The sequence below is a fragment of the Emys orbicularis genome, chromosome 4, assembly GCF_028017835.1.
Source record: "Emys orbicularis isolate rEmyOrb1 chromosome 4, rEmyOrb1.hap1, whole genome shotgun sequence".
NCBI lineage: Eukaryota > Metazoa > Chordata > Testudines > Emydidae > Emys > Emys orbicularis.
In genome coordinates this window covers 29,690,019-29,702,124 of record NC_088686.1, presented here as the reverse complement: position 1 = coordinate 29,702,124, position 12,106 = coordinate 29,690,019, and the positions used below count along the sequence as shown (strand labels likewise).

Genomic DNA, 12,106 nt, shown 5'->3' with positions numbered 1-12,106 from the left:
CAATATCGATTTTGGCACTACTCCGCTCGTCGGGGTGGAGTACAGAAATCGATTTTAAGAGCCCTTTATTTAGAAATAAATGGCTTCGTTGTGTGGATGGGTGCAGGGTTAATTCGATTTAACGCTGCTAAATCCGAATTAAAGTCATAGTGTAGACCAGGCCTCAGAATTGCCTCTACAGAGGCAAGCATGGGGTATCATGGTGATAGGAATGAACAGACAAACCTCGCCTATAGACTGGTATATGCTATTTGTCATGCAGCCTCTGAAACACTGTGCTGTGCAATTTTTTACTGACAAGCTCCACAATACGCTTCAACAGACAATCAGTATGACCTGACAGTGCTTGCAACTCCCAGCCTCCCTGGTGCGGATATTGTCATCACAAGTCATGAAGCAAGCCTGGTCTCGTGATGAGACATATTCCTGTCATAAGTGAAGCATCATACAGCTATCAGCACAAGCAATCGCTGGCATCACCAGCTGACAATCATCTCTAGCACACACTTAGTTAGCATACAACCACTACCAGTGCCAACCGTCAGATCAGTACTATAACCATGTCTCGTAGCTAGAGCAGTGAGTCCTACTGAAAAATGAGATGACCAGCCACCAACAATGTCATAGAGTGGCTAGATGGAGCTTAGTCCCTCAACTCCATCTCTGGCAGGGCCAGGGCCAGGAAAGAGGTGGAGCAATGCAGTGGGAGGATCCCATTCCCACCTGCACCGTAGATTCCCTGCAGGTGGAGCTAAATTTCTCAGACCCAGTAGGGGGTGCTAGCTCCTGAGCCGTGCTTCCCAGGAATGGAAAGGGGGAATCCTGAAGTGATTGGGGGAGAAGGGGAGTCCCGGAGGTGTGGAATCCTGAGGTGACTGGAGGGGGAGCCCTGGGGTGATCAGGGGGAAGGAGAGTCCCAGGGAAAGGGGGGAACAATGAGGTGATTGGGGAGGAGGGGAGATTGCTGAGGGGATTGGGAGGGAAGGAGATTCCTGGGGGTAGCGGGGGAATCCCGGTGACTGTAAGGGGAAGGGTAGTCCCAGGGGAGGAGGGAACCAAAGCACCAGCAGAGTTGCTAGGCCATGGAGTTACTATTGGGCCTGTAAAATGTGTGCCCATCGTAAAGACGCATTTCAGAACTGGATGCCGTGCTGGTACACTGAGGTGTTCTTTACTGTTTAGTGCAGTGCCATCAGCACAGCAAGATCTGCAGCAGCAGCAGGATGTTGCTAATGATGCCGACCTCATAGACTGGGATGAGGCCACAGCTACCATGAGATGAGACCCTGATAACCACCTGCGGCATAGGCACTCACATATTAAAGGGATGAGTGAAACACAGATTAGATAATCTTGAGTGGTGATATGGAGGCTTCCTCTAATCATTTGACATCATATGAAGGGGAGCTATCAACTACGGCAGCCTAATGAATTGACTGGTCAAAGACTGTGCATGCCATCAACAAGAGCACACTGTTAAGAATACTGTGCATTGAAATGCATGGAGCAGCCTCTGTGTGGGATCACTGTGGAGTTCAGACCATAACATGACTGTACAGACACTGCAGAGCTTGGTCACAGACATAGTGGGTACATCTACACAGCATTTTGGAGCCCGTGGGAGCGAGCGTCCCAGCCCGGGTTGACAGACTTGGACTAGCGGAGCTCAGGCTAGCACTCGAAAAATAGCTGTGTAGACAGTGCTTTGAAGCCTTGGGCTGGAGCTCGGACTCTGAAGCCTAGGAAGGGGGGCTCGCTCCCATGGGCTACAAAATGCCATGTAGACATACGCAGTAAGGCCACCACTAAATGCAACACTGGGGTATTAACTATATGGTGTGAATGGGCCAATGAGCTACACCATACCTGAGGATCCCTTGCTTACTACCAAGAGCTTGCTAAGCCCATGTATAATGCCTGCTATGCTGTTGGAATGGAATAGCATCTGGTACTACCACCAGCCAGGTACACATCTACTGTTTCAATCAACATAGGCGATCAGAGCTTTTCTCTCAGTTAACATTATTCAATATAATGTCCTAGGTGTACACCTGCCCTCCCACATCTCACAATAAATCTCAATACACATCCAACCCCATATTGTCATATGTGCTTGTTTGCCATGAGTGGAACTCTTGTCATTTGCTCTTTGCTGTACATATCTCCTATAACCATATTTCTTCCAGTGCTCTTTATTAGCTCTTAGTTAGCTGTCACCAACTGTATGGCCACTATTGCCTTCTATAAACCCTTCATGTTCATTTGGCTTAGATGCTGCTTGCAGGCATCCTGCTTGATTGGAACTTGTGGGTGACGCAGTGCTGTGGGTTTTAATGCCTTCTCTTTTCACCCCTCCTTTAGGTGTGGTCTCACCTGTGGTTATCTACCATGACTTATAATATATCTCACAGCCCTAGCATAGCTCTTTCACTAACCACTTACACAGGTCTCTGCTCAGACCCTATGCCACCAGCACTCCCAGCTATCTCCGTGACACCACTGATTTCCTGAGAAAACTACAATGCATTGGTGATCTCCCAGAAAACACCATCCTAGCCACCATGGATGTGGAGGCTCTCTACACAAACATCCCACACACAGATGGAATACAAGCTGTCAGGAACAGTATCCCTGATGATGACACAGCACAACTTGTTGCTGAGCTCTGTGACGTTATCCTCATGCACAATTATTTCAAATTTGGTGACAATATATACCTCCAGACCAATGGCACCGCCATGGGCATCCGCATGGCCCCCAATATGCCAACATTTTTATGGCTGACCTTGAACAACGCTTCCTCAGCTCTTGTCCACTCACGCCCCTTCTCTACCTACGCTACATTGATGACATCTTCATCATCTGGACCCAGGGGAAGGAGACTCTGGAAGAATTCCACCACGATTTCAACAGCTTTCACCCCACCATCAACCTCAGCCTGGACCAATCTACATGGGAGGTCCACTTCCTAGACACCACAGTACAAATAAGTGATGGTCACGTTAACACCACCCTATACCGAAAACCAACCGACCGCTATGCCTACCTTCATGCCTCCAGCTTCCACCCTGGACACACCACACGATCCATCGTCTACAGCCAAGTGCTGAGGTACAACCGCATCTGCTCCAACCCCTCAGACAGAGAACAACACCTACAAGATCTTCACCAAGCATTCTCAAAACTACGATATCCACACAAGGAAATAAGGAAACAAATCAACAGAGCCAGACGTGTACCCAGAAGCCTCCTGCTACAAGACAAGCCCAAGAAAGAAACCAACAGAACTCCACTGGCCATCACCTACAGTCCTCAGCTTAAACCTCTCCAATGCATCATCAGTGATCTACAACCCATCCTGGACAATGATTCCTCGCTTTCACCGACTTTGGGAGGCAGGCCAGTCCTCGCCCACAGACAACCCGCCAACCTTAAGCATATTCTCACCAGCAACCACACAACGCACCATAACAACTCTAATTCAGGAACCAATCCATGCAACAAACCAATCGATGCCAACTCTGCCCACTTATCTACACCGGCAACACCATCACAGGACCTAACCAGATCAGTTACATCATCACCGGTTCATTCACCTGCACGTCCACCAATGTTATACATGCCATCATGTGCCAGCAATGCCCCTCTGCTATGTACATTGGCCAAACTGGACAGTCACTATGTAAAAGGATAAATGGACACAAGTCAAAAATCAGGAATGACAATATACAAAAACCTGTAGGAGAACACTTCAACCTCCCCGGCCACACAATAGCAGATGTAAAGGTAGCCATCTTACAGCAAAAAAACTTCAGGACCAGACTCCAAAGAGAAACTGCTGAGCTTCAGTTCATTTGCAAATTTGACACCATCAGCTCAGGATTAAACAAAGACTGTGACTGGCTAGGCAACTACAAAAGCAGTTTCTCCTCCCTTGGTGTTCACACCTCAACTGCTAGCAGAGGACCTCACCCTCCCTGATTGAACTAACCTCGTCCTCTCCAGACTGATTCTTGCCTGCATATTTATACCTGCCTTTGGAAATTTCCATTACATGTGTCTGACGAAGTGGGCATTCACCCACGAAAGCTTATGCTCCAATACATCTGTTAGTCTTAAAGGTGCCACAAGACTCTCTGTTGCACTTACACAGGAACTCCTGCTGGCTCCTGAAGGTCCTGCAGCATAGTCCCATGACTATGAAATGAAGCACAGTTGACTCCCACCACTCCAGCGTTCCTAGGACCCATGCAGTGCCCCATGCTGAGCTACATGGGCTTGGAGAAGAAAAACAGTAGAAGCCAACCCCCAAAACCAGAGAAACACTCAATGGCAGGAGCAGACACAGATGTGGCCTCAGCAGGTGCTGTAGCATTGGGGCAATAAGTCACATTAATGGTATCAGAGTGCTGACTCTGAACTTTCTTTTCCCAGTGCTGACTGGCTGTTTGCTCCAACCTTCCCTTGCCACCACTCGCCCTCTCGTTGTCTTTTAGTGACTTGCTGTGATAGGTATGGGGGCAGGACAATGCTCCTCCATACCTGTGTCTTTGACCTACTGCTTGGCTGCTTCCCTTGCAGAAATAAGACCACACATCTGATGAATGTGGGAACTTACCCATACTATGACCTCCCTCTACACCTTCTTGCCACCACTGACATTCAGCTGAGTGACAAACGAAGTAGCCTGGATGGGTAAGACACCACTCAACTCCAGAGTCATTTCCAGAAGCCAGAGAAATAGGAATGAATCTGTGTTAGACCTATCTGGAAAAAAAATGGAAGGACTGAAGCTGGCATGCTATTTCACGACATTGATGTCTGAGCCCCTTTGGACAGACTGAAAACAGAACTTTATGGACTGAAGGGGTGCACTCTTAAGTGACTTAGGGCTGGTCTTCACTACCCACCCGGATCGGCGGGTAGAAATCGATCTCTCGGGGATCGATATATCGCGTCTCGTCGGGACGCGATAATCGATCCCCGAATCGACGCATGTACTCCACCAGCCCAGGTAGGAGTAAGTGCCGTCGACGGGGGAGCCGTGGCGGTTGATTTGCTGCCGTCCTCACAGCAGGGTAAGTCGGATCAGATACGTCAAATTCAGCTACGCTATTCCCGTAGCTGAATTTGCGTATCTGAAATCGATCCCCCCCCCCGTAGTGTAGATGTAGCCTTACTCTCCAGGGCAGAAGAATATAAAATGTTACATTTGTCCAGAGTCCAGGTAAACTGTAACAACCTATTCAGCATCTCCATCACGATGACAGAGTGTTATTGAGAATCCCTTTCACAATTGCAGATATAGATGAGAATGTTTGATGGAGACCCCACAAAGGCACTGGGACCAAATGGATTCCTTACGGATTTCTTCACGTGAACCACTCCCATTCTTTTCTCTTTGCGCTGTCTTCTTTAATTGGTTTTACCACCCAAATACATATATAGCTTTTAGATCTCATCATCAGTGTTATGAACAAGTATTGTTGAAATTTAGCATCCTACTCCTAAAGATATTGATTACAGAATGAGAACAGCAGGTGCCCTTATCAGTGTTCTCAGCAGAATTCAAAGATACAGTACATTTAAAAATTCCACCCCCACAAATGATAACTAGACTTGGAAGCATCTGACTGTTTACAAATGAATTTTGATGGATAATATTTGATGGATAATATTGACATTTCTTTCCAAGTAAATTTTATATTTGTCATTATTATTTATTAGCACTGCAGCAACTCCTAGAAGGATTGGGGTCCCAGTGTACTAAGCAAAGGACAAGCATGAAATAAAGAGACAGTCCCCTGCTCCAAAGGGCCTACAATCTAAGCATCTGATGAGACAACAGGTGGAAAAGACAAACAAACAGAAGGGAGGACAGGGTCTCAGTGGCATAAGTTTGGCATAAAAAATACCAGGCAGAGTACACCAACTGGCTAATCTTAATATATTTTTTCACTAGGAGAAAATTTTTAAAAGCATCAGACACCAATTGTTATGTATACATAATGTAATGATTGTAGAAGATTCATAAGAGATTCAGAAATTAAAGGATAATATTCAATAGTGTCAATTTCTTAATATTCCACTTTTAAGAATCACTATGTATTGTTCCTTGCTATAGACATTAATAGGTACATGCCTAGGTTCTACCCTGTGGTATCACAGTGATGAATGAATTATAAAAACAAAGGTTAAAAAAATAGAATAAAATAAATAAGATTAAGGCTTGACTATAATTAGACAGACAAAATAGATTAGAGAGATTACACAAAAATAGACTAGATACATTAGATATAGATCAGATACGTAACTAACAATAGGGGTCTGGACTTATGTACACAGAATTGTGATGCAACACAAAGGTTCAGAAGTCTCTGGCACAGCAGGAGGAGGACAGGGTCCCCGCCCCAGGTAACGTGGGATGGATGTGGATCATGGGGAGGGGATGGGGAGAGCGTGGAGGCCCCGGGCTGTTGGGGGGGGTGGGGAGGAGTCAGATGGGGGGGGTCACATGCCCCCGCCCTTTAACTGGTGTCCCCCCTTTGTGTCCTTCCCATGAGTGCAGTGTACCAGTAAGAAATGAATTCTACTTGCACCACTGGTTACCATAGGTGCTCAGCACCGGTGACATGGGAAACATCCAGTGTGTCCGATTCAGTGAGTTCACCCTCAATTCAGTTTACACCAGCGTGTGTCAGAGGAGGACTAAACCCAGTGATTTTAGACACAGCCTGGGGGGAATGACGTTCATGCTCCACACTAAGGAGTCTGCATTTGTATGGGAAATGTAGCAAAGGCAAGGGGAAATTCTACCAGCCCTGAACAAGTCTGCCCTGCCTGCACGTCCACTCCCACTACCTCCTACTGCTTTTTCTCACTCCCTTCACTCTCCCAGTGCCTCGAGCTTTTTCATTCAAACCCCTCCCTTAATACACACTGCCTTCCACCAAGCCTGCCAGTGCAGTTATTAATGCGGTTACACAACCGACAATAAATAATAATAATAATAAATAATTACAATGTTTTGATGAGCATCCAGGACAAATGTTATCTGTCTGGGGTGTGTTTTACATCCTAAGCCTTGTGGGACATGAACTGTGCTTTTCTTTATATGAGACCAGCATTGAACAAATGAATAGCTTTATCCAGATTCTGACCACAGAAGGACTGACCCCATAGTTAAATCTCCATTTCCCAAATGTAGGATTGTATATATTATAAATGCACATTGTATATAGTACTATACTAGTAATTTAGACTTTCATATCACCTTTCATTCCCAAAGGATCACAAACTGCTTCAAGGATGTAAGGTAGAAGCTATAGTTTGTATCTAGGAGAGGGCTTTTTTCTCACCCCTGAAATCTAGTCACTGCAATACTGTTTAGGACCATGTCTATTAAAGTGTTTATAATCACTGTTGTGCTGCAATCTCAAAGCAGCAGCCAAACAAGATCCCAGAGGAAATTTGTCAGTACATGCTCACATTAGTACAGCAACACACAGGTTTGTTCCAGTGTAATCTAGATACCTCCCAAGGTACTCACATCACAGAGCCTTTTACCTCAGCAACTTTGTTATCCCCCAAAATTTGAGTTTTCCCCGTTTCATCATTTTTTAAAAAGTTCTACTTTTAATGCCAAATCCTCAAAATTGGAGTAAACCTCCCAAAGCCACAGAGCACCAACAAAACAGCTCTGACTGCTGTAAGCATTACTGACCCCTGTGCTCTTTGTAGGAGATCTGGGTAATGGGAGACACAGCAATGGATTCACTGAGCAGTCCCTCGTTTTGCCTACAAGTTCCGCTACCGTATTGCTCCAAATAGAACAGCTAGAGCACTGCATAGTGGCATGCAGAGTGTACAGAGGACCACCTGCACACCTCTATTTCCACTAGTTGATTGAAGAATAAAAGAAAAGGTCTCTCACAGGAGACTCTTAACTCTTCTCTTCAGACATTATGGATCAAATACTGCTTTGCATTCTCCCTTGACTTCAACTGAGTTCCTTGGGGTGTAACAGAGAGCAAACCTTGCCCTTAGATGTACAAATATTTTCATTAGACACAGACTTACAGAAGTTAATAGGAAGTGGAGGTTCTTTAGGTTTCCCCTTTATCATACAATAACATGCCATTTGGAAGTTTATAACTGGGCAAATGTGGGTCTGAGTTACGCAAACTCTTCACCTCAAGAGGTATTAGCAACCTTATTTATGGGGGGGGGGGAAATATTTTCTTTTCTCCCATGGATAATTAGCCACTGTTCTGCCTTTCAATTAATAGAATAGCATTGTTTCAAGGTAGTGTGAATCCAGTCCTCCTAGCAACTGTCATTCAATTATTTCTGATCTTTTAAAAGACAGCTAGGTTGATTTTGAATCTCTTCGCTGAGTAACAGAATCAAATTAAACCTTCATCAGGCTGACACAATGAACTTTAAAGCAGGTCCAATTAGCACATCTGACTATCTTTTTTCTTTTCTTACCTTTGTCTCTCTCTGTGTAAAATTGTCTCCATTTGTGACAAATGTATATAGACCATGTTCTTTTAGGGGCAAAGTGTGTCCTTGCAAAGGCCCCCAAAGCCTGTCATGCAATGGAATCATTATGGTGCTGCTCCGCAGCCAACAGGTAGTGGGAAAGCGATGCAGAGAGCATGGAGGAGAGACAAAAACCAATCCAAGCCATAGCTGTAATATAAAAGAACAAAATGACAATGACAGACAGACTGTGTTGCATTGCTCTGCAGCAGGGAGGAGTGACAAGCAGAGGCGTAGCGAGCGCCCTCAGTACCCTCCGACCGGAGGGGGCCCCGCAAGGAAGGGGGCCCCTAAAAGTGGCAAAATAAATACCGCATTCCAGTTTCTGCATTGTAAGGGGCCCCGCCCGGACATATGTTCGGAGGGGGCCACCGTTTGGAGGGGGCCACGTTCTTTGTTGCTACGGCCCTGGTGACAAGTCCCAAGAAAGGGCAGGGATGGGGCTGGTAGGTCTGTAAAACTATATGGCTCTTCTGGTCAAAAGTCCCAGATGAAGGGACCATAGTTGGCTGCAGCTGCTGCTACTGTACAGCCCAGGAGTTGCAATAACAGCCACAGAATGACTGCCCAGTTGCTCTGCATTGTGGCTGTGGTCTGGGGGATAAGGATTGCATTTGCCCAACCACCCGGTTAAGCTCCCCCTGCAAAACATGTCTACTTAGTTTTTTGGGGTGTGGGGGTGGAAGGGGAGAGATAAGAGTTAGGCGGGAGTTTTGTCTCAATTACTCTTCTTTGGTTTCTTCACAGTTTGTGATAAGAATTTTGGGCTTGATCTTGCTGCAGCAAGGTGCAGAGCACTCTGGCAAAGTGTTGAATGCCCTCAGCTGACATCAGGGGGATTTGAAGACACTAGTACTGGATCAAGCCTTTAATCAATTGGTGTTTTAATCAACCAGCATGTAAGATTTAAGCATCTGCTTTTCCTGTGTTGAAAATGAAACAACCCCCTATACCAACAAATAAAACACAACAGGCTCAATCCCACAGTCTTTGCCTAGGCAAGTCAGTAAGGTTTGAAACCATGTAACTGAGGGCAGAAGTGGACCCTTTGATTGTGTTGAGACTTTTACCTGTGTAAGGACTGTGTGAGACCAGGCCAAGTACTTAAAGAACCAAGGCTTAACTCATTGATGGATAAAATATTTTGATTCTTGGACAAAGAACAATACAAAATATAATTTGAATATCAGCATTCAGTTAATGAATTCAGTAGCTATAAATAAGCAAACTTTAATGCAAGATCAAACTATTATTTACTCAATACATTCCTTACACAACACTCTGAAGCCAAATCAAGAGATTTGCACCATCTACTGGTGAATCTGTTTTCCAGATTCAAAGTACATGACACCTATTATTATTATGGAGCTTGAGTATAAAACCATTTAAAACCCCATTATTCCTGTAGACATATTTAGTAGTCCCTGCCTAAAAGATTGTGTTACTTTGTCTGTGAATTATTAATATCAACATACAGAGCAAACTCATCCCTGATGCAAAAACCACTGAAAGTGACTGATTTTAATATAGCTCCCATGTAATTCATCTTGGGTAAATTGTTACACCAAAGCTTTCATCAAGGAAGCACTGACACAATTTCAATCTCTGAAAGTTTGCCTAGCTCAATCCTCATGCTTATGTATTTGAATCCATTACAAAGTTAACAGCGTGACAAATGCTTTGTTTTCTTTTACGTTTATGTTACAGGTTAAATACAGAATAGTAATTCTGGGCCAAGTTAATTGCTACTCAAGACTTCAATGGAGCTGCACCCATTTGTGACAGCAGTGAATGTGACCTGCTCTGTATAGGTTCCAAATTACACATTACTGTTGATGCTAAACTCTCTCATTAGTTGGGATATGATCCCTTTATGGGGCACTCCGTTGCCTATGTCTCTTGATGTCTTACGTTGCATTTGACAGATAAAAGTCTCTTAGAGCTTGTAAAGATATTTTGCATCCTTTTCATTGCCCAATGCTTAGGGTGCTGGCAACAGGTGAATTACAAGTGGATTAAGTAAAAGCAATAACTTTTAATTACAATAACTGAGAAATAGGATAAAATGTTTATTCAGCAGATTTAACAGGAATTGCTATAACATTAAAAAAGGAGTCATAATTTTCATTTGAGAGTGATGTATTGATAAGAGGCAACTTGGGTCCAAATTTTCAAAAGTGGCCTCTAATTTTGGGGGTCTTATAATAAAGGTGTGACACACAAGAGTGATGGGCAAGAGACTTGTCTTTATGTCCCAGACCCTATCACATAACACTGACACAAGTGGCCATCTATGTCCTCAATGCTAACTGAAGACCACTGGAACTATGGGGGACTCAGAACCTCTGAAAAATCAGGCCCTCAATGTGTTAAAGTGCGCATCAAAAAATTAAAGTCCTCGCAATTAAAAGTCACTTTTGAAAGTTCAGCCCTGTGGTGGCTATGTAAATAATGCCATCTACTGGTACAGTTTGGAGCATAGGCTAAGGAATGGGCTCTGCAGCTCTGTCTGGTTGTCATTTCACCTCCCCCAGCTGTGACAATTTGAATACAATAGAGTAGTAGTGTAGTGCTCAGGAAGTAATATGAAAGCGTGTGCCTATGAGTCAGTCTATAAAGGACAGGGAAAACACAACATATGTGTAACTCCCCAGGCACCATGCTGGAATTCTATACTCGTGCTGCTATGAGTAAGTACACTGATTTTTTTTTTTTTTAAATAAAGATCCTTTGAGAACCATTTTATTTTGTTTTCCTGAAAAGGAAAAAATGTCAGATCTTGGACTAATTAATTCAGGTCTCTAAGTGAATAAGCTATCATTCTGACTATATGTAGAAATGCAAAGAGTCAGGACCTAGTAAAATTTTAATTTATATTTAGCTGATCGTCCCCTTTTTTAGAGGGATTTGCAGTTAAGAAACATTTTGCCTGACCGGCATGTATTCCATGGCCAGAATCTATTTAAAGAATTGTCAAACATCTCACAAAAACATTCACTGATGCAGCTAGCTTCATTTTCTTTAAGGGATGGAATTATTTGAGAATAAGAGACACTCACACTCTATATAAATTGGCTCAAGAGGAAGTGCTTTGCTTGCTACTATCCACTATATGGGTGTGCATACATAGTTCAAAACCTTCTCACCTTGCTCAGACAGGCAGTCCCACTGATGTCAAAGGGAAAACAAATTGAGCAGAAATTGACCCATAATTTTCCTTGTTCCTTCCCCCAATTCTGAGCTCCATCCAGTTCCAGGGCTATATAGGGAAGGGCAGTGGTGCAAGGACAGTGGTACGGTCGGGTACACCTTACCAGTAAGATATTTATAGCTGGTACGGCTTACCAGAAAGACAGAGGAGGAGCCCGCCCCCAGCCCCGCCCAACCCTTCCACGAAGCCGTGTCTCCTCCGTCTGTACAGTAACCCTGCCGGAGGACAGGGCTGCGGGGGGTCCAGCCGCTGGAGGAGCTGCCTGTGTTCTGTTCCTTTCCCCGCTGGGCACCACCTCCGGCGGGGCTGCTGTACAGACGGAGGAGACGCAGCTCTGTGGGAGGGCAGGGG

At 44.6% G+C, this 12,106-nt stretch overlaps 1 protein-coding gene across 1 annotated transcript in view; it reads right to left on the bottom strand.

Annotated features, from left to right (window-relative positions):
* LOC135878488 (alpha-1-antitrypsin-like) overlaps positions 1-8,610 on the bottom strand; it is a 43,158-nt gene extending 34,548 nt beyond the window's left edge. Inside the window, exon 1 of the mRNA XM_065404169.1 lies at positions 8,491-8,610. Coding sequence (XP_065260241.1) covers positions 8,491-8,610 — 120 coding nt within the window. The remainder of the gene's footprint in view (positions 1-8,490) is intronic.
* Between the last annotated feature and the right edge of the window lie 3,496 nt (positions 8,611-12,106).